Source organism: Aythya marila (assembly GCF_965140915.1).
Source record: "Aythya marila genome assembly, chromosome: 1".
NCBI lineage: Eukaryota > Metazoa > Chordata > Aves > Anseriformes > Anatidae > Aythya > Aythya marila.
In genome coordinates this window covers 170,696,296-170,720,274 of record NC_139042.1, presented here as the reverse complement: position 1 = coordinate 170,720,274, position 23,979 = coordinate 170,696,296, and the positions used below count along the sequence as shown (strand labels likewise).

Sequence of the window (23,979 nt, the reverse complement as noted above, 5' to 3'; positions counted from 1 at the left end):
GGGAGACTTTGAGTGCTTTCCTCTCCCTGGCACACAGGCAGGAATGGTGCCTTTGCTGCTGCTGTTCTTTCCTCAGAGATGGGCCCTTTTAGACACAGCTTCTGGGGTTACAGCCCAAATTCTCTCTGATATAAAGAAAATCACATCTGTCCCTTAGTCTCTTGGATGACTGCAATGCCACTAAGCCAAATCCAAGGCTGAACTTTTTTAATTGGATTTTTTCTGATTACCATGTTTCTCTTGCATTGAATTGCATAGCACATGCAGAAGATCCTTTAATCTCCAGGAAGTTTAATTATCATCCTCTTTGTAAAACTTTCACACCTGCTCTCTGACTTTAAGTACTTCTGCTACCTGCTCAATTATTTTTTTTTTCATACCACTGCAAATCGGGATAATTTGTTATTCTCATTAGTTTGCTGTTGACCAACATGCTAAGTAACAGATAAACCAACTTGATGAAAGACCTCTTGACTTAACTTACAGCTGACCAGAGGTGTGACCTTGGAGCAGAGATGGTTATTCTCTTTCACACTGCATTACATCTGGCTAGCCTTCATGCAACATGGAAAGATTTAACCAATAATTTTCCCATCAGTTACCGAAGGTAGAGTAAAAAGCTTTCCTTGCAACAAACCAGTAAGACATATACACAGGAGGGGTATTGACTGGATGGTGGAGGGGACAGCTTATTACAGCCATCTCCTCCTCCCATTGTTTATTTTTAAATAATTACTAGATGAAGCAGAATGGTTTTTATTTTTTAACTTTTATGGCAGAGGCTGCTTCCTTTTGAGCATCCAAACCTTTGAATTAGCACATAAAAATTCAGACCATGTGCTTTGTGAGGAGATAGCACAATGGATTATGAAGGCTTTACTTTAATGAATGCCCATCATGAAATATATTAGATATCTCAGACTATTTTTTTTGAATTGTACACTAGTTAGACTAACTGCATTCAAGTATAGGTTTCACCTTCCTGACAAGTCTTTGAAGACAAATTTTCCCATTACTCTCAGTAAACAGCAAGACAGCGCAGAATTTTTTTCATTTAAGAAGTGAAACTTGGAAGAGAATACCCCACACATACCCTTTCCTTACAATTTATGACAATTAAATTGTATTTTTAGTTTTCAGTTACAGGGACATCTCATTTCACCTTTACAGTTTTTTCTCCTGTACAAGGTAATGTTTATTAAGCTGCTTTTAATGAGGCCAGGGTTTCAAAAGCACTAGAGAGAAATGTTAATTGCACCTGTTAGAGTAATTTGTAACTTATATAGTTCTACTAAACTCTATTTATTTCTCTTTAGGGATGATCAAGAAGTTTGTAAAGAAAGTATTATCTGTAAGATTTATGAAATACTTATAAAACACGATGACTCCCCTTTAATTTCTGTAATTATCTAGTAGCAACATGGCTATCAAATTGTAACAACAAATCATGACCAGTCAGAGAAAAGAAAATAAAAAAACACTATAGGGCAAACATCCTTGGGAATCACAGCTCTTCTTAACATTGTTTGACACTTCTCAATAAAACACCTTGATTTTAATTACTTAAAACTTACCACTTGGCCATGCATGAACTAAATAGTCGGTGTGATTTCTTTTTTTCTTATAACAATTACCTCTCTCAGGCTTCATTTTTTTCTTCCCTTAGTTATTTCAGCTGAAACAGGTCAGCCATGTCTGAGAGCAACATTAGGGAAAACAGTACTACTTTTGTACTACTAAAATTCTGTGGGCTTTATATTGAAAAGTCATGTTCTCCGTGAGTTGTCATTCTCTGACAGATCTGGTTCTTAGTCAAGAGGAATGTCAGGAGAAGGGGAGACTTGGACTTCTTGACCAAGAAGGGGAGGAACATGGGAAAGGAACTGAGGGGAGAAGGTGATCAATCTAAAAAGAAGCTGTAGTACAAGGAACTTGGGAGTGGTTTGCTGAAAGACAAGTATGGGAGGAAGTGCTAAAGAGGGGTGGGCACAGAAACTGGAAAAGGATTTTATGGAAGGAAATCAGTAGTGTGAGAAAAAGAAGTATGTGGGGAAATTACTTAAGGCTTACTTGGCAAAAGACAAGAGAAAATTGGGCTGTAAGAAGAGAGAGAGCATGATGGGGATTTAGGAATTTCTAGAAAAGGAGTTTCCATCTGGTCAGTAAGGAAAGGAAATTCAAGCAGCTGTTGGAAAAAAAAAAAAAAAAAAAAAAAAAAAAGGATTGTAATGCAATTAGGAACCAGGATAAGAACAAAGAACAGAGGAAAAAAAAAAAACTGTCACACTTGCATGAAACAGACAGGAAGAGACATGACGGAACGTGGGATCCTGAACCTTTATGCTGCTTTGCTGTCAGCAAACATATTTGAAGTCCACTGGTCTATGTCTCTCAAGCCTTTTCTGCTTGGTCCCCAGGAAGCACGTATGTATTGTGCTGAACAGCTGGTCCCAGTGAATAATAGGGAGCAGACTGGTGGACCTAATCGTTCTCACTCTTTTGAGGAACTATTTGGGTACAGACATAATGCCACACAGTTTTTTCTCCCTGACGGAGATTTTTTCTCCCTACAGAGAAACAGAGAATGGTACATAAAAATGTACAGTAAACACTGTTGAAGATATAAGCTCACACATACACCAAAAAAAAACATAATGTTGGGAAACAACAAATTGACATTGCTACTGCAATAGAGTGTTACAGCGTATGACATATACACACACTCTTTTCTTACAAGGACTGATTCGACACCTCTTTTACTACTCAGGAGTCCTTATGGTGAAACAAGTATCCCCTCCATAAGACAAGCATTTTAAGTTTTGAGGTAGCTAGAAGTGAATGAGATGGGTGGGAGCTGTGTAATGAGTAAAGAAGAAACTGTGAGGAAGGAAAGAAGGTCAAATAACATTGAGAAGACAACTCGGTGCTGCTTTGAAGTACCACATTCTCTTTGTCCCTGTCACAATTTGTGTAAAGGTTGAGAGGACATTTAAACTAAATTGGTCACTATTTGCAACCATTTTATTGTTTCAATATCTGTAGTCAATGGCAGGATCTCTTCATCACACAAAGCACTGACAAATCAACAACGGGGTTTTGAAGTTGCAAGACCAAAATGATGAATTTTTGTTTAAACCATAGTAAGTATTTACCTTAGGTATCTATGCCATCCATTTATCTTAAGAAATGTTAAAAAGGTATTATTTTCCTTTTAAACCATGTAAGCAGAGTAGATTAAAGCAGGCAAGCAAGTAGGAACTTGCCTGCCTGACAGGTCCACTTATAAGCAAAGACAAGACTCAGTGAAATGAGTATGTATTGTATTTGGTAGCAGCATGAGATGAAGGGTTAAAGGGAAGAACCCACTGACTATTGTGAAAAAGCAGTCCTGAAAGTCATAAAACTTGATAGCAGAAAGAGACAAAAAAAAAAAAAAAAAAAAAAAAGAAGCCACAGACATCTCCAAAGGAAAAAGTTTTTTCTGGTGTCAAGGATAAGTCATGTCCCAACACGTGTCTTTCTCTAGATGAAATCTTAACAAGCTAGCACAACTGAGAGAGAGAGAACTTACTTATTGTGTATGTTCACTGCTGATTGTCAGTTCATACTAATGGCCCTTATGCAGGCATCTGGGCACTGACAGCAGAGAGCACAAATAGTGCGTTTGATAAACAAGGAACTTGAATAGTACAATGGGAGACTGACATTCTAGAGCACATAGATCTAAATAGCATGAATGTGGATGGTGCATTGGCCTCCAGGAGAGAACAAAAAACCCACATGTTTTTTGTAGTGATATATCTGTGAGTGGATATTTCTGCAACTGTTAGAGAGAGAGATGTCTACGTCATCCTCTGCCTTAATCAAGAGCCTACAGATTTGGAATGACCTTGGGACACTGAGGTTGTCTCCTTGAGATCTGCATATTGCCTGAAGCACACACACTGTAGCATGACTAAGGCCTCAAAAAAAATTAAAAAATCAGGAAATTAATGACTTAGCATTCAGCCAAGGATTAACATAGTGCCCTTCATAAGCCTGTAGCCACATACCGAAGACAGAAAGAAAATACATAATGAATAACTGCATATGGTTATTCTCTCCCGTGTGGCTCTCGTGACTGCATTACTTGCACACCTAGCTGGACAGAGACTGAGCAGACAATCTGAACCGTAACATTTCCTAACTGGCACATTCAACTTCATTCATTGTCTTATGGCATAATTTGAGTATGTGCTTGTGTAGCAGTATTTAAAGTAGAGTAACACTTCAACTACTTGAGCTATTATGACCTTGTCTTTGCACCAGAATTTTCTCTCAATCTGTCTCTGAAGAGGAACTCTTCTCTAAAGATTTAACTAACTCATTTATATTTAGAATTTCAAAGCACCTCGGTCCATTGCTCTGTGACAGTCAGGAGACCTGCAGCTACAGTCAAATGCTAGAGTGCAATGACTCCCGTTCCTTGGTCTTGTAAAACCTGGTAACACTTAAAGGTCTCCACAGCTCTGGGTATGCTTGAGTTATTTTGCTTTATGCAACTTAAGGGGCAGCCCACATGGTTCTTTTTTTCTCCCACATTTCTTAACGTCTTGCAAAAATTACTGGAAGTCTACGCTGGATCACAGATTATATCAGCTGGTGTTTAAACTACGCGTACTTCCTTTTCCTAGTGTTTTTCTTGTCAGGCATTGAATTCCTGTCAGAATTATTGGAGAGTGAAGCAGATTTCTGTAAATGTACTCTCATAAAATTGTTACTGCCTTTTTTTTTTTTTTTTTAATGTGTGAAAACAAAGAGCCAAAAAGCTGGACAGTATTTGTCAAACTGCTGTCAGATTTACTAGCAAATGATTGCAAGAATAATTTCCATTCAATAAAGTTGGATGAATGGTAAGCGCAGAATTCAGAAAACTGAGGATGCTGTTCTAGCTAAAGTGGAGTGGTGCTATATTAGGGTGATGCAGGTAGCTTGGGACAAAAAAAACAGCTGACCATCTTTGCAGAGAACTATTACAGGGTGCCACATTACAGTAAGTGTATTCTGGCTCAGATAAGTGCACAAATCGTTAAATAAGCCAAATAAACATATGGGATTAGAATGAGCAATATGTTCCTTCATTTCTGAAGATTAAGGGCACATGTGGCTTGAACTAAGTAACACAGAGTGAAAAGATGAGATAGAATGACTTTGGCTCTCTTAGACGCAGATAGCTAAAAAAATATAAAAAATATATAAAAAGATTAAATTTGTGACTAAGTTCTGGCCATGACTAATAGTCTTGTTTAACTAAAGGATTCTTGATTCAAAGATTACCCCAACAATAATATCCAAAATTTAAGAAGTAGATTGCTCAAAAGCTCAACAGCAGAAATTGATGAACTAGAGCTATGCAAAAATGTTATAGGCCAGACTTTAAACCTTTAAAGGTAGCCATTACCTTTGAACTTTTCTGAATGCTGACTTTCAGAGTAAATATGGAAGATTCAACCCAAGTTGAACTTACGCAACCCCAGCTACAGAGACAGTAGACAACCCAGGAGCATCAATGCAGCTTTTAGAAAACCTGAAGGCACACTGCCTCTGCTCTTGTTCCACATAAATGTAGTGATAAGCTTTTATTTCTCTTTTTAGAAGGGGGAAGTGTGAATCTCTGTTTGCAGCTTATTATTACCATTGCATTCCATATTCATAAGTCATTCCTATATGATTTTTATCTCTAACTGAAAGATCTCTCAAACATATTTTCTTATTAGGAAGCCCTGATTTCTTAGATAAGGGTGATGTAAAGCTTATGCACTCCATGATGTAAGACATTATGGAATTCATCTGGCTAACTAAACTGAAAGTTCTCTAGGTCAGAGAAAAAAAAAAAGACACAAAATAACCATCACCTCCACCGCCACCACCAACAAAAAAAGCTAAAAACATCTCCTTCATGATGCTGAATCAACAAGTTTACTTCCTAAGACCCAGCTGAGCAAGATACTTCAGACTGCATTTAAGCAAGCATGAGTGAGTTCAGAGGGACTAGCCACATTTCTTAAAATATTTACACACTTATGTACCCTGTATGGAACCCCTTGATGCTTTTTTTCTATTCCAGTTTGTCTAGGTTCCAGAACCAATAAAATGTACAAGCTTCCCAAATGACCTCTTGAAGACTTCAGGCAAAGGAACAAAACTTAGAGAAATATAGCACCTTTGAAACAGCTTATGCTTACAGGAGTATAAAAAGTCAGTTACACACCATAGGACTGTAGCTGAAAAATAGCTCAGGATTATTTTCTTCATCTAGTGTAACCTTTTCAAATTAAGTTCCAATTTCATGCTATCAGAATATATTTTATGGCTCTTTCCAGTTCTGGTCAAATGAAACTCTACTTTATAGGATGTAGCCATCTGCTAACAGAAGAGAAGATTTTAAAGCAAATAATGGAACAATTGTATCTCTGTGAGTAAGATATGTCACTGAAAGTTTATTCTAGGAGGACCCTATGGAATGGACCAAGCTCTTAAAGCACTTTTGGATTGTTTCTTTGCTCTCAGCACGCTAAACTACAAAAACCAGTTTCAGGCAACAGTACAGATAAGCCATTTTATCTAGTACTATTCCTCTAGTTTTAACTTATTTTTTATATTCATATCAACCCTGAGGTGGCATTACAAATACCTTATCTTGTGGGTAACAGAAGAGATGGAGAACAGAGTAACATTTTTCTAATTCTTAAATTTCTGGTCATGGTTCATATCCTCCCTTTTATTTTGCTCACAACTTTGACTTGAGCAGTAGTAAATGAAGATCCAGATCAACACCATTTTCAAGGGCCAGGAATGAATAGATTAGGACGAGTGATTTTCAGCCTTTGGTACATGGTCTACTCATAACATAACTGCAAAAAGCAAAGAAAGCCTCCCAACGAAATTTTTCACAATACCACTGGAAAACAATGCATGGTGTGCATGTTTGAAAAAGTAAAAAACAACTGGGGGTTAGATAAAATCTAACAAAAACATAATGCATGAGACAAAGAGCCTACTGGATCCCTCCTTATTTCTTCTTGGTGACATTGCAGGACCACTATCCCATAAATTTTTCAGTGTTTGATTCCCTTTTCCTTTTTTTCTTTACAACTCAACAAGTCTCAAGTTCTTCCACCTCCTTTGGTTTCCTCTGAGTTTTCTCTGAAATTAAAGACTAGTTGGAAACTGTGGCTGATCAAAGCCAGGGGTTTATTTCAATAAGATCTTTCTCATAGAGAAGGCAGAGTTTGAAGAATCTGTTTTTAACACTGATGATATAAAATATTTAGTCATCCATCATCTTCGAAAAGAAAAAACAACAAAAAAAACCCTGAAAACAGCTAAATTCTATTCCCTTCAGGTTACAAGATCACCTGCATTTCATCTACTACATGGGAGGTTCCTGCCCAGATGCAGAGCTCTCACTACATTTCTGGACATGAACCTTGCATGAATGTCCAGCAGAACTGCCAGACACCATGCAAACCTGTCACTCCATTATGGATAGTTAAGTAATCACAGACATATTTTATAATAAAAAAGATCTGTGTCTTGGAGAGAACAAAGAGAGCTCTTCCAGAATAAACAAATATCTTACATTATTCTTCTAAGTGTTAATATTTTCCAGTGCTTTGAAGTTTGACAGTGCTATTTCACAAATTCCTAGGAGGCCACTTTCCTTCTAGGCTAGAAATCTGACTGTGGAACTGAGGAGGAATAGAACAGAAAAATCCCCAAACAGAGAAGAAATGCTTTAGTCTGACTGGTGAGTATTTCAATTTCTTGCTGCCACCAATTTTGACTGTCTTGCAAAAGTGGAGGGGATATGACACCTTCCACAGCACATGGAAATAACTCATTCCCAAACCTGTTGTGAAAAATCACCTGCTCTCCTTGACTTTCCAAAAATCCTCCAATACCTTCAGTGAGTTCAGCAGCAGTTTGTATGAACTGTTAACTCATTTCTCAAGTCATGACTTGCCACCTCTACGTTTCTTAACAACTTTTCTTCTTCCCACTATATGGCAGTTTTGTCACTTTTTATAATGGCTTGGCCACCTAGCTGTACTGGCAAAAGGCGAAAGAATTCCTGTAAGGGCAAGTAAACCCTCTTCCATGTGACATAGAAATGCTTACACTTCATTAACCTTTATTACAAACTAGTCACTGGAAAAGTTACTTTGCTAGAATCCACACTATGGTTTCACTCTACAAACCATGTCAGAATGCTAAATTGCAGTAAAATACTGCTCACCTTTTTATGAACCCAAGATTAATGATACGGTGCGGAAGAGAATATCAGTGCTGCTAGGAGCATAACAAATCACAATCAATTCTAAAATAGCTCATCAAGAACAGGCAGCAAAACAGCACAGATGGTTCCCAGAACTAAAGCCCCACTTCTCAACGTACCCATTACTGAGACATCGTATTCAACCAGCAGAGTCGCCTCTTGTCCACATTGTTTGAGAATACTCATAGCTTCAGCATGTGTTGTTCCAAGCAGTCGGATCCCATCAACACTCAGCAGCCTGTCCCCGGGTTTGATTGTGCCCTCTCTGAAGGGAGATTAAAGGAATGATCTTTATTAATATAAGATAAATTGATTTGGAGATAATACTGTTTATGCAAAACGATTCTCTCACACCCTCTCTGACATCCATCCCTCTTGACTTAACACTTAACATTTACGTTGACAGTGAGAACGTTCAGAGGGCACAGTGGAAAGAAAATTGCTTTAATTGGAAAGTCAGCGATTGGAAAACAGCTTAACACATAGCTAAATAATCAAGTCATGTTAAATCACAACCAAGTATAGCTTCTGCGTCAACATATGCTTTGTTTCTGCCTTGTCCACACAACTCTGCTTTCACACATACATAAATGCCTTCCCTCAGATGCTTGCTGAAAAATATGTATGAGGTACTATGAACACGCAGGTGAAGAAACAGATTGCAAAATACAAATGTCCATTTACTGATTTTCTTCAAAAATATATCCTACTTGGATAGTTCAATTTTTCTTTTCTTCCTACCTAAAAACAATTTGCTTATAAACGTACACTGTCTCCTAGGCTTATCTCATAACATGATCAGACTTATAACAGAAAATGGAGTACTAACATTGCCAACTTAATCAGGGAGAAAAAAAAAGAAGGCAGGGACGATGAGGGTGATGAAAAAAGGGAGGGATAAAAATCGAAAGCTCTCTCAAAATGTTTGCTTCTCAATTGATGCTTCAAAGGGCAAAAATGTCAACATAAGCTATAGAATATCAATCTCCTTTAAAAAAATACCCTTTAAGTTTCTTTAAAGATTTAAGGGCACAAATGCCGTTTTTGAAAATATGAACTAAAATTACACACAAAGTGAATATTTTTCCTTTATAGAGATACAAGATGGCATTACAAAAGGAAGATGTTAATTCGGCAAAACCATAAATCTGCACTCAGAAGTTTTCCAGGTGAATTCATGTGTGAACTCACATGCAGGTATGAAGAAATGTTCTAAAACAATAACAAAACAACACCCAATCACATAAAAGTATTTGTCTGGAGTGTGAGAGAAAAAGATTGTAGTGTTAGTGTATAAAAAGCACAATTAAGAGCTTCAATATTTGACTGAAGGCTGTAAAGATGGTTCTCTGACCTAATACAGAGATTTGTTCTAACTAGTTTTGGTTAATTTTTGCAAGTGTTTAATGGGTAGTCTTGGAACATGCAAGATAGCCTGTTAATTAAAGTTCACTCCACACTGTGATGTGCTGAGCCTCTGTAGTTTCTATTACTGATATTATTTTTAAAATTTAACACATAAATCATGAATTTCAAAGGTTCAGGTTTGAATACATCTACTTCACTCCAAGTCTTAACTTCTATTCCAAATAATTCACTTTTCTCCATTTCTCTTTCACTTGCATTACAGAGAAAGATGAATTGTACCTGTCAGCAGGCCCTCCAGGTCTAACACATGTTATTACAACAGGACGAGATTTATTTCTGTCATCATGTGCTCCACCTAGAAAGAGAAAAGTGAGAGAAAGCCCACCTTCATTTTATGCTTTTTATGAAAGCTCATTTCCAAGAGGTAAGTCTAAAGCTTGCAGCATGCACACTTACATATGGGCTAAAAGGAGGAAAAATGATGAGGCCATTCATATGAATCAGCACTGATGTTCACTTGAAATAAAATTGACCTAATGTATGGTATAGATGATCCTTTATACAACGTTTCTTACATAGTGATTCTTATTAAAGGTGTAGTCCTTTCTTAGAAACTGCTTAGAAATCTGATCTCATTGTGAAAACTTACTGTTCTGTAATGTTTGCTGCACTGAGAAAATAATACACCTGTACTGTGTGTGTACTCCAAAAAATGAGTAGCCACTAAGGAATTTATATATTAAAGAAGTGATAAAAAAAACCACCACAACACAGTTACACAGTTTTTTTTTTTTTTTTTTTTTTTTTTTCCTGAAGAAACTAATACACTTCCCATAATGTATCACTGGGGTATATTACTTAACAGCTGCATGTTTTCTTCTCTTCTCTAAGTCAGAGAAAATACTTTTGTTATATACCTCAGGCTGCCAGCAGGTTTAATCAGATTCCATGCCTAATTTATAGAAAGTGTATATGTGAATATTTTTTTTCTTTTTCTTTTTCTTTTTCTTTTTTCAGAACTACTATTTTATGGAATAAAACAGCTTCCTGCTGGTTTCAGTGGCAGCAGAGTCTGGTCGTAACATGAAATGAAGTTTGTCATGTTCTTGGCATAGTGGATTAATTACTGTTGTTCCATAAACAAATATTACATCAGTTCATAAAAGCAGTACGGTAATGTATGGAAGATATAATACATAAATCACAAAGATTTTTTACAAACTGTAGGCCATAAATCTTGAAATGGTTTCTTAGTGCTGTAAAAACTTTGCTTCTTTTGCTGATTGCAAAAATACAGACCATTCATATTTAGTAACTCACCTCTTATTACAAACCCAAAAGTGTTCCCCTCTTTATGTAACGTAACTTCCACAGTTCTAAAGATGACACCCGATCCTTGTATAGCTAAAAAATAAAGAAAGAGAAAAAACTCCACCATTATTTTCTTTTCCTGATTATGCATATAGATTTGCATCTTTTCCAAACTAAATTAGTTGCTGTATTTGTGGTCCTACCATTGGAAAGATCTAACAGAACAATCAGACTGAAGACCTGTAATTAACTACAGCTCATGCTCTTTTTGAGAGAATTTTGCACCAGATACTTTGGAGGTTGCCAATGGTTTACAAAAACAGCCATGGACATGTACAACAGCTGAGGAATTTAAGCCTTACTATTTAAATGTTGGCATCATTTTATTTTCTTATAGTTGCAGAAGAGTGCTAAAAAAGATGGGAATACACAATGAAACACAAAGACGACAAATGAAATTCTCACAGCTACCTATGTAGTTGGTTGTTCAGCCATGACAACATTTGTATTGCTTAAAGTCGAGACAGTCAAGATTTCTGGGGTATTTTGCTAATATCAGATTGCTAGGTCGAGATGAAAAAATATTTTGTATTATAAAAATCTGTTATTTCTTCCTTTTTAAAAATGTAACATGCTTCCTCACCATTTGTGAGTGAGTTTAAAATTTTTCTGACTTCTAGTCAAGTCAGTATTTTCTCTGTAAACACTACAGGAGTGGTGCACAGCTGGGTTGGGAGGTGAGAAGCCTAATGCACAAGCCAACACATTTGGGTGTGATAATCCATTTTACATTATTTGAAACCACTGCTGTTAAGAGACCAACAGCCAGTTCACTGTTAGCTTTTACAGGAAAAACATTGGCAGAGTGCAAGAACTTCTTTTTCCAAAGGGAAAGGGACACTGGGCAAAATCACACATGCATTAACTTCTAGGTTTCCAGTAAGATACTGCAAATAGCACATAACACAAAGATGAAACAAAAACAACAAACAAACAAACAAAATAAAACCCACCAACCACTGAAAACCTCAACAAAAATATAAAACAAATGCTCTGTGAGGTGCAGGACTAATGAAATCTTACATCCTTTAATACTCCAGCCTGTAATAATCCTAGTTTTGCCTGTCCCTGTTATGATGCCCGGAGGGACAGGCTATGCAGCTGGTGAGGTGCACCCTGCCAGCCCATGGGTGGCCCCAAACAGAAGTGGTGCCCCCTCAGACCTTCCTACCTCTCCCTCTGGGTGCTCCCTGGTCTGGGACTCTCTCCTGATCAAGTGTTTATCTCCATGAAATGTGCAGGAATATACTTTTTTTTTTTTTTCCTGGACTCTTTCAATACCTTGTTAAACTCAGCTGACCATGACCTGCAGTTTTTAAAGTTACCAGAGGGAACCAGAAAAACAACCCAGTGAAAGCAAATGAATCTCAATCTCTTAGCAAAACAGGCTAAATCTGACACTTCAAAGCATTGCTTTGTATTGCTGAAGCTCAAAGATCAGAATGGTATTATTAATGTGCATGCTGCTCCTTTTCAGCTAGAAACCCTTTATTGACAGAAAAGGACCAAATTGCAGGGAGATGATGATAACTCTTGCCTGCTTTCCTATCAACCTAAAGTGGCCCAGTACACAGCTCAAGCTGAATCTGCACTTGCTAATCTGCTCCGTGTGTCTTGTGGCCTCTACTGGGGACAAAGCTTGTAGTTCAGCAAAGAAGAGCATGCAGCATCCTTCCACTTGAGCAACAACCATTCAGGCGGCTGTACTTCCACCCTGACCTCAGCCTGGGAGGTGAAAAAAGCCCTTAGCCATTAGCAACAAGAGGCAGATGCAAGGCAGACATGGATAATGTTCCAGTCTGAAGTGGTGAGATGGCTTGTGCTGAAAATAGAAGCTGGATCCTCCTGCTGTGAACACTGCCAGGCAGGGAAGGAAACACAAGGGAGAGTGAGATTACTAGTGCTCAGCCAGGTTTAATCCATCATTATTAACGTACTGACATTTCCCCACTCAGAAACTAAAACAGCCCTCTCTCTGAGGGGGCAACTGTGAGAACAGCAGCAGAAATTATTTATGTATGGGGTAGGGAAGGAGGTGCCAGGACTGCACTATGTGACCAACTGCAAAACTTCATATTAAAATGTCACTTTGTCTAGCTTGTTCATGAAAAGTTAATGAGAACAACTTAACTGCCCATTATCTACACAATATTAGCCAGGCTTGTATGAAGGAGTCAGAAATTTCAAGGACTCAGAAAAAAGGTTAATGATTGCTTCTGTAATTTACCATATCAAAATCCTATTTCTGTGGACAAGAGTGGCACCTACGCCAACAGCGGTGATACTGAAGAAAGCCCACTTGACTAAGTGCAAAACAAATAATGCTCATAAACCAATGACACCTCTAGTAAAATAATTCTGAACTCAGCTGAATTAATTACCTCAAATACTGTATTTTTGAACATGAAGCTCTCTTACCGTAAACAAACACTGATCAACAGAGAATGTTCAAAACATATTAAGGCGATTGTCAGGAGGTCATAAAAGCAACCAAATATGTAATTAGACTAACTCTCCAGCTGCTAGAATCCAGTGGGGGGTTCATTCTCTTCTGAGCACCATCAAAAAGACTGATGGATTTTTTTGGCTCCTATTGCAGTGAAAGTCTATATTTAAGGAGACAAGAGCTTCCTAGCTAGCTCTGCATTTTTTTTCTGGCCAAACACCAGAAAACGACATCTTCTCCCCTCCAGCAAGCATCATGAAAGAACATGCACTCTTTTAAAGGCTGCTGTTTCAGTCCCTTTGGTGCCACATGTCACTTACTCCTTCATTTCAGGCCCCAGGTTTTTAACTCACCATTATTCTAGCTTTTACTTCATACCTGATGGCCTCAGTTCCCACTGACTTTCTCCCACAGAGTCACAGACATAAATATAAAAAGAAAGGGCAAAGGAAAGAGGCAAGGAAGACATTCAGTAGCACTCTTTGTGACTTCGATGACAACATATGCTTGTATTTTGAAGACAATCCTGCTCAGCAAGAAGTCTTAATTTCACTAACAGAATTATTGCAGTTCTACCTATCCTTAATAACCTATTCCACTGGGTCTTCTGCTCTAGAAATGAGGTGTTGCCTAAAACCGATGTCAGAAAAGACTGGAATATGTTGCTCATCTGGGAAAGCATAAGGTGCTGCAAACGGAGAGAAGGAAGAAAAAGAGGTAGAACACATGGATATTCATTGGTCTCATCTCAGAAGATCTTACTATAACAAGGACTGTCTTGCCCTGGAATCTATCTAATCTAATTCTCAGTATTCAAAACTAAAAAAAAAAAAAGTGGAAGTTGACAAGACGCAGCTCTGCCGTTGGCTGTATTAATGCTCCCAAAAAAACCCAGGCACCTCGGAGAGCTTCTCCTTGCACTGACAATTCTTTTGTACTATTTCCACACTCTGTGATAAGCCAAAGGATGAAATTATATGCAAAGGAATAGCAAAAATGAAGATCACTAGCATGTCCACCTCAGTGCTGACAACACGTCTCTTATTCTGCATAGCTTTCACTTTGCTCTGCGTTTACTTACAGACTGGAGGGAGCTCGTACTCCACTTCTAAAACAACCCTCTCGCCAACATTCTTGAGCAGGCTGATGATTTCATCATGGCGAAATTTGGTCAGGTTGATTCCATTCACAGATTTGATGTAGTCACCAACATCCAGCTGGTCACTCCTAAGAAAAAGCACATATTCCTTTTGTTAAAAACAGATCTGCTAAAACAAACTAATTGAATACTTTAAATTACTGTTTAGTGTTGGCAAGAAAGAGTTTTTCCATTCATCTAGATTAAAACAAGTTGACCTTTCAAACAAAAAGTGGCATTTAAGAACTTAATCTAGTCTAGTTTGTTAAATATTAAAGAACATTGTTGCATTATTAATTTCTGATGTACAAAACCAGCTGTACAATATAGTAGTTGGATGATTTGGCTGGTTTGGGCACAGGATTTGGGAAAACATCTTCATCTCCCCATCTTTCTGTCTCTCTCATTGGGATACTGCCAGAACTATTTTTTTTAGATAACAGTTGCCTTCACAACTAACATCATAACTAAAGGAGACAGGCCACAGCTCAAAAGTGTATGTTCTGCTCAGTTACTTGGAATGACTTAGCTTAATCTTGACATGTTTTGCTCATGAATAACAGTTTTATTTTTCTCTGTAGTAGTAAGCAAGTAATGACATTATCCTTTTTTATGATCTTAAAAAACAGTTGTTGAAAAGGCTTTTCTATTAAATTATGGTAATAGTATGGCTTTCAGTTTTACTTTTTCCCCCTCAATATTTCATGCTTTTTCTCTCAGATTTTTGTTCAAGGACCAAATAAATAAATAAATAAATAAATAAATTATATATATATATATATATATCAAATTTCTATTGTTTAATTTCATGACAGCTTTCAAATATCTCATTGGTACTTCTAGTTTTTATCAAAGAAGCCCTGAGGGAAGAGGGGCACCAGCTGTTGCTGTTTCAGAGCCTCTCCAGTCTGATGGGCTGCCATTACAGATGCATCTAGTCACATATCTGTTAGTGACCTTTCTGATGCGGTACGTATTTCTGAAGCAATCACATCTTATAATGTATTTTGTGGCCTGAAATGTGGTTACCTAGCAGCGATTCCTCCTTGACGAAGGTTAGATACTCGTGGTTTCCCATCCTTGTCGATTCCACCCGATACTGTAAGCCCTAGGGTAGTGCCTTCTTTTTTCATTAATTCAACTATTGTTGAGCCCTTGAATTCCTCTGTTGAAAGAAAATTATTGGCATTATTAAATTAAATGGTAACACAGATGTTGCTTTTCTAAAATGTCATCTACTTCCCAAGAAAATCATTGTGTGTGCTAATAAGAAATAACGTCTACATCTGGAGATTTTTTATGTTGCAATTCAAAAGTTCTGTCCACAAGGCTCTGCACATAGACAAATCCAAGATACATACTCTGTAAAAGGTTATTAAAAGCTATACCAATGTGCTAGTACACTATGCAGAGCCAATAAATGCAAAGTCTGGCAACACTTGAACCAAAGGTAGTTGTTTCACATAAAAAAAAACACACACCACAATTCTCCTCCTTTTCTCTTTCTCCCTCTGAACTCTATGCTTTATAAATTACCTTAGCTGATAACTAAATAGAAGGGTAAAAGACACAATGATATAATGGTACTAAAAAATTTCAGACTTAATTTGAGGCCACTTGCAGATGTCGGAGTTAATCCAAACAATTGGATATAACAAGAATCCGGAAGGAGAGTAAATGTATCAAACCTAACAGTTTTATTGCTTATTCTTACAGAAACAGACGTCCACAGTAACACTCTAAAATCTGCAGAACAGATATAAAGTGAAGGTCTTTCACAGTCACAGTTGTATATAATGTTTCCCTCACGTGATGTCTGGGACACCCTTTCATGCTGTTTGCTCATTTAGCATTCTCGAAAAATGCCAAGTTAATCTCACAAATCTCAGCTTGTGCAGGTCACCTGCAGTGGAAAGCCTTGACCACTCAGAAACAGTTGGCCTTATTGCACATGGCTGGACATAGCAATCCGCATATGCACAGAACTGTTTCAAAATGCACAAGACACTCATCCCTCATGTCTAGCGTTTCCAGAGAAGACCTATGAAATCTACTAGCTTCCCTGATATTCTGGAAAAATACATAAAATCCTAAAGATTCATCCTGCAAATGATGACATCCCGGAAAGATCATCCATCTCTCTGATCCTTCACAGCATCAATGTGCAGCCTCTAGGTGAATTGGTCAAATCCAAACAACACCATGCATACACTACAAATGACAGTATGTCGGCACTGCACTGAGCTAGCAGTCTTGCCATGGCAGCACAAGATTTAAGGATAAAAAGCTACTCAGAAAACAAGCAAGTTCCTTATATACATTCATATGTTCACCAGTAAACATCAAAAATCTAGACTAAGTACTATACCAACGGCAGCAAGGCTCTACCAATACCTTTCCTTTATGACCTAATATATCTTGAACTCAAGATGAAGAACAGCTGCCCTGAACAAGAAACTGTCAAACTTGAGCAGTGCAGAGGTAATGCTGGGAGGCAGAGAAAAGCATTCAGAAGTGCCTACAGCCCTGGTGGAGAATCCTGTCAACCTTGGTGCTGCTTCTAACAGGGTTAACTGCTGCATCTTTTGGAGGCATTGCATTGCCCTGTTGAATGTTCTCACTCTAGTCTAGATGGCTGAAAGGCTCTTCTTCCTTTTCTGGCTGCTTAGGACCTCAGTTATTCACATTTCTACCATTGTACAGCAAGACTGTAGTGCTTGAACAAGGATTTTGCTAGGCTTATAAAGCTTCTACTAAGACAAAATTCTGCAATGTATTAGGTCAGCAGTATGGATTGTCCTAAACTTTGAAATGAGCATTTCAGAAGTGGAAGGTGTATTATAATAAAATAGATTATAAAAGACTGAGATACTGTTCCAAAACATGTCCCCATGCAATCAGATGCAGAGAGAGGCATAGCTACCTGGTGCATGTAACTTGGCTGGCACAAAAGAAGTTTTAAGTGTCATTTGGAAGCAATAGAGCTCCACAATAATGCTTGCTCCCATCTGGGCATTTTGACAGTTCAGAAAGAACAGATGTGTTCACCTGCACCTGAGCATATAGACAAGTTGCATAGCAGTAGGAGACACTATGGAACAAAACGCTATTTTCAGTTTTATAAAAAACTGCAAGTACTCACAGTGATTACAGGAATCAGGCATTGTATTTACTGCAACCAAAAATACCGCACAGTTACACCCATTCTGCACATTACAGCCTCAGGTGCCTGGCTGGTATGTCCTACTGGTTTACTCAGGGTTTACTCCACCATGAGATCTGAATTCAGAAGGAGAATTTCCCTCCCTCCCCCACCTACCCAACTGAATTCCTCTCTTGAAGTACCCAGTAGTACAATCTGCTTCTTAGGACCATCTAAGAAATCTATTTAACAAATAGCTTGCTAGAGCACGTACAGAGGACATCAGCAATGCACTCAGCATGCCTTATCTTTTGCCATAGCATAATACTGCTGTGTTTTGATCTTTTAAATAGGTTCTGAGTTTGCAATCCAGTGCTGGGAAATACTCTGCTGCCTGAAGTGACATGCGGAACGGATGATCCACGGAGTGTTTTAAGCTAGCTAATGATTACACAGTTCCCTGCAACTGCTGGCATGGAAATTAATGACCAGGCTACCTCCTTCTCGCCATCTATTCTGACAGGTTTCTGTGTACCTCTGCCAACAGAACTGTGACCTCTACACATTCTTTCTAGAAAAAGATGTACCAGCACTGCAAAGGGGTGGCGGTGAGAAATGCTTATTGCTAACTAACAGATGAGGTCATCTAAAAGTACACAGCAGTTGCATTAGGTTTGCCCCTCTGAAGGGCTTTGTAGGGGTTTTTGTCATTGTTGTTGTTGTTTTTTTGTTTGTTTTTGTACATAACCATAACAGGAACAAATCAATCTACCTAATTTGATTTCCTTTATAAGGGGCTGTTAACCCTAGAAGAGCTGTTAAACAGGCCCACTTGATAACCCAGTCTCATTTTTTCATCATTGCTTTCTTAAATCACGATCGCTACTCTTCTAATGCTATATGTTACACGTTTACTCACCTGCATTGTTTCTACATTATTATTATAGACTAACCCCACAGGAGTATAATCAAAATGCCCAATATCAGAACAACCTGGCCTGATGTTTGTAGAAGAACAAACTTCTACAAACATCTCTCTAACAAGCAACTGCATCCACATGCACTATCCCTTAAATAACACGAGGTCAGTCTCTATTCCCTAGTTACCAAAAAGCTATGTTATTCTTTGTGGGTTAAAAACCATACTTCACGTGTCAGCTCACTTGTAACTCATTACTTATGCCAACCAGCAAACTCCTAGTTTGTTAGAAGGCTCTGGGGCCTGCTCTTTCCCACATGCACCCCCACAGTGCTAACAGCATTAGCATAGTCAGCGTCAGAAGGAAAGTCAAAGAAGTTATTTCCAGATCTCTTCTAATTTATGAGGAAAACAGGAATTCAATTTACAAGTCTTTTGCTTAATTGCAAACTGAATATAAAACATGAACATAGGAAACAATGTTTTCTTATTCCACAACAGTTTATGAAGCATCAGATATCGGAACACCACTCCTGCAATACAGCTCCATGATATGTACCAAGTGAATTGTTCTAAAATGAAACCACTCAGAGAAAATACGTTCCCAAGTCTATAAAAAGCCCAAATCAATACCATTTTACACTTCAGTTTGAGAAATGCACTTGAGAACTTCTTCCCCTCCCAACCACTAACCACTCCAGCAGCACTCAGCAAAACAGAGCTCACTCTGGGACGAGCCCCCAGGGCTGCTGCAAGGCAACCTTGGGCAAATGTCGGTCTGTGCTGCACCAGCTGCCTCACAGCTCTGCTGGCATCCACCTACCTCCAGCACAGGGCTTGGGAAGGCAACTGAGCACTGGAGATGGGCTCATTGCGGGGCATGCAAATGTGTATGGTTGGGCGTGCATGCAGATGTGACATGGTAATGGAAGTTTCTGCTCCAAAGAGCTTAGTGTAGTCTCCAGTCCTGTAAGGTGGAGCATACAAAACAGCTGAATGCAGAAGAAAACATAACGCTGTTAGTTGTTTTTTGTAATTCTTGGTCTGAATGCTTCTCTTAGGTCCACTGCTGCAATACTGTAACTATGTGGGCCTGACTTCCAGCAGGGTCAGCTGGCATAACAAGGCTGTGATCTGAAACCTAGGAGACTATAGGGATACTCGAAATAGGACAAGAAAATTTCAAAAATAATCTAGTGCTTGGATGTGAAATTATTGGAGACTGGATGTGAAACTACTGGAGAGTGTCCAGATGAGGGCTACAAAGATGGTGAAGGGCCTAGAGGGGAAGATGTCTGAGGAGCGGCTGAGGTCACTTGGCCTGTTCAGCCTGGAAAAGAGGAGGCTGAGGGGAGACCTCATGGCAGCCTACAGCTTCCTCATGAGGGGGAGTGCAGGGGCAGGTGCCAATCTGTTCTCCTTAGTAACCAGTGATAGGACCCAAGGGAATGGTGTCAAGCTACAACAGGGGAGGTTCAGGCTGAACATCAGGAAGAGGTTCTTCACCAAGACGGTTGCTGTGCACTAGAACAGGCTCCCCAGGAACGTAGTCATGGCACCAAGTCTGTTGGAGTTTAAGAAGTGTTTGGACTGTGCACTTAGTCATATGATCTGAATTTTTGGTAGACCTGTGTGGTGCCAGGAATTGGACTTGATGATCCTTATGGGTCCCTTCCAACTCAGGATATCCTGTGATTCTATGCTCAAATATGACTAGGTAAATCCCCCAGTAAGAAGATGAAGAAATGGAACAACTTGCAGGTAAGTAGAATCCAAGAAACATTATGTCAAATTAACCTTTCTTCAAGAATATGAAGCTCATGATGAAGCTCCTAGAATTTTAAATACGATCAGACATTTGATAATTTCCTGCATTTTGATGTATGTAAATAACATGTTTTAATGAATAAAAAGCATGGAAAATAAGATGACTCATGAGATTTCTGAATGTGGCATGCATTCACTTCTTCAAAAAAGAAAATTAAATACTAAAATACAGAAAAGAATTTCTCCCAGAATAACATTTGAAAGCTGAGAGAACACTTAATCAAAAGTTTTATTATCTATTTTCTATATTTCTACAAGTTTATATCTTAATTTGCATATTGAAGTAAAATTGAAAAACATTTGCTTTCATCCCAGATACTGTGTGTCTTTTTTCATTCCCTTCTGTGAAAATTTCACTTTTAAATCCAAGAAAGTGTCTATAATCTACACACTCGGGTTAAGTTCATGTATCCTCTACCTAGCAAATGAATTTGTTCAGCTCAGCCAGGACAGGGCATAAATGGAACTTAACCTAAAAATAAAAGAAAACTTGCAGTTATTGACCATTTCCTACCAAAAGACATACATAATCAATAAGTAAGTAATTGGTAAGTCTCTTGAAAATACAGTCAGTGCTCTCCTTGTATGGATTTTACCAGTATGTCAGCAGAAATTCTGCAGAGGAAACATTTTGCTTTACATTCCAGTAGGCATCTCACAGTTTAGTAAGAAATCACATAAAGATAAAGTCAATTCTTAAGGTACAGACAGCAGTTTGTTATACTGGGGACATCACGTCTACTCAATGTTTTAAGTCCTTTGGGTAGGTGCATTGCTCTGAATATGATGAGAGGGATGTCAATAGATGATGAATGCTCCACTCCTTGTTTCCATTTTCCTGACTGGCTGTCAATCTTGGAGGAGTTCACAATAACCATTTAATACCCAGTACACTAGACAATCTTTTTGTTTTCTTTCTTTTTTTCTTTTTTTGAACTGTAGGAGAGTCTATAATACAACCTCACCATTTGGAAACATTATCTAAAAGCCAAATACCTTCCACCAGCATTTATAAAGTGGAAAAAGTTTGACTGTTGCCTGACCTAAGCATGATACAAGAAAGCAAATAATGATATTTTATGAGCAACTGCAGGCCGCAATATAGAGGATGTGATGATATAACTCACTGAAAGTGCTAGGCCTATAGGACATGGCAACATAGCTTATATCTGGTTTGCTTCCCCGATGAATTAGTTCTTGCACTATTTGGTTTTGGGTACGTTTTTCATATTCTTAGGCACAGAAACAGATACCGTGGCAGCTAACTCTCTCTAAATCAAAATGGAGGTATACAACAGGGATGTTCTTCAATTTAGCATCTAACATAAGCACTAAATTTTAAACTCTGTTTATACACCAGCAGATTAGAAATTAATATAAATATCCTAAACCTGAAATCAAATAACCACCAAGCCTCTTCATTCTTAGTGACAAGAACTGTATCAATTTGTTAGCATAAGTGTATTGCTATCCAATATATGACATAGTTATTGAACAACACCACAGTAACTTCAGTAATTACATCTCAAGAGTGAGATGTTTAGCAGGACTGTCAGATTCTTCCTACAACAATAATACTCTTGGTAACTGTGACAGAGAAAAACCCACAATCAGCTGCTGAAGAACTGTATTTTGGTTTTGATAGTGACCAGAGTTAAACCATTATTACCTTACCAAGGCATAGCATTTCCAACCCACAGCCTCCTGTGCGGTTATGACAAACAGTCCAAGTGCTTTTCCAGCTGTAGCACAGCCATGCTAGCAAAGGCACATGCTCAAGAGCCAGCATCTCGTTCCTGACTGAATTCACCTCTCCTAGATAAGAGGTGTGTCATAAGAGGATACAAAAAAAGGGCTGCTTTGAACTTAGAGGGAAAAGTGGTCCATGCAAGCAGTAGTACAAGAAGCAGAGAGGTTTCTCTGGACTAGCCGCAGTGGCTATGCAGACTAGGGTTGGTGCTGGATGGCCCACCCGTATGGATAGAAGCTTCTCCAGGCAAAACAAGTGGTGAGGGAACAATGTGTTTTTTGGTCCACCGGATAGTTCTGTTCACAGAAATTTCATAACGAATTATGAATTTGTAATATGTTGCTTTCTTTTTTTGTTTGCTTTTTTCATTTGGTTGGGTTGCACAACAATGCCAGAAAACAGCAAATCAAGACTGTGTGTCAATACACAAAATAAGCCAAACTTTCTAGTATTAGAAGACTAAAAGTATTCATCACATTACTTTTACAGATACTGAGCGTACAAAAAGATTAACCTGAGTAATCTCAACACAGATGGTGTCATCTGATTCTTCTAATAGCTGGAGCTACTATAAATTTTTGTCAGTGACCAATTTGTAATTCTTCTCTCTGTGGTTTATTTTTTACTCTACATATCAAGGACTGAAAGCATCAGGCCACACAGTCAGAAAAACAAACAAGCCTTACCCTCTCTACATTTCTTGAGATGGCTCAGAACAAGGCTTACATGTATACAGGAATAAAATTAATGCAACCATAAACTTTTTTTTTAGTCCACCTAGTTTTTGACTGTGTGGGAGAATATGGTGGGGGGGGAGGAAGGGCAATATCACTGCCACTGAGAAATATTTAAAAATGCCACACTATTTGGATGGGTTCTTATTTTTAAGGTATCTTTTCTTTAATTTTTCTTTAATTTTTTTATCTTTAATTTTTGCTTATGTGCTTCCTGTTTTCTGAATTTGTGCAGATGTCCAGACACATGGAATGTAATACAGTACGGAACATCTGCTTAGAAAGAAATTGGAAACATACAAGACAAGTTTTATTATCTCCTATTATAGGTAAAGAATCAAATTACAAGCTCAAATTCTTATATGAAAGAACAATCAACTTATTTTAATTAAAATGGATTTAGAATGTAACATATACTTAAATCTTAAGTGTCAAAATGACAGAATTACAACTCATAATCCCTGAGCAAATCTTGGCAGAGAAATTCAATTAGAGGGAAAATTATTGATAAATTTATAAACCACTAAAACATCTGTCTTCAGTTAAATACGAATATTTTAATATATTACTCTAAGAAGATGGAGATTTAATGGAATCAATGGAACAATAGAATCATATACAATAGAAAACTTTTTTTTCATTGTTATCTACAAAAAAAAAAAAAGTGCCTGAAGTGCTACCACCTTGCACCATGGTGGGAATAAAGACACAGTGCAAATTGCAAACTCACTCAGCAATGTATTCTAGTTACAGCACACTTATTTTCTGAGCTAGCTATGAATTTCTAATACTTTCATTGATGCCTTTCTTCAGGAGAGTATGTATGTTGACTGCCACCTGCATTGCTTGAACATTTGCAACTTCCTTACCTTTGGATAAGGACCTGTTCTACACTGGGACACCCCAATCTGTCAAGCTGGAGGTTTCTGCAGGAAGGACACTGGAAACTTCAGCAGAAAAGGCACAG

At 38.1% G+C, this 23,979-nt stretch overlaps 1 protein-coding gene across 6 annotated transcripts in view; it reads right to left on the bottom strand.

Moving 5' to 3' along the window:
• GRIP1 (glutamate receptor interacting protein 1) overlaps positions 1-23,979 on the bottom strand; it is a 325,481-nt gene that overhangs the window by 68,824 nt on the left and 232,678 nt on the right. For all 6 annotated transcript variants that reach the window (XM_082784855.1, XM_082784860.1, XM_082784859.1 and 3 more), the window contains 5 exons: positions 15,670-15,805; positions 14,584-14,729; positions 11,006-11,089; positions 9,965-10,040; positions 8,437-8,582 (listed from right to left, as the gene is read on the bottom strand). In XM_082784855.1, the coding sequence (XP_082640981.1) occupies positions 8,437-8,582; positions 9,965-10,040; positions 11,006-11,089; positions 14,584-14,729; positions 15,670-15,805 (588 nt within the window). The remainder of the gene's footprint in view (positions 1-8,436; positions 8,583-9,964; positions 10,041-11,005; positions 11,090-14,583; positions 14,730-15,669; positions 15,806-23,979) is intronic.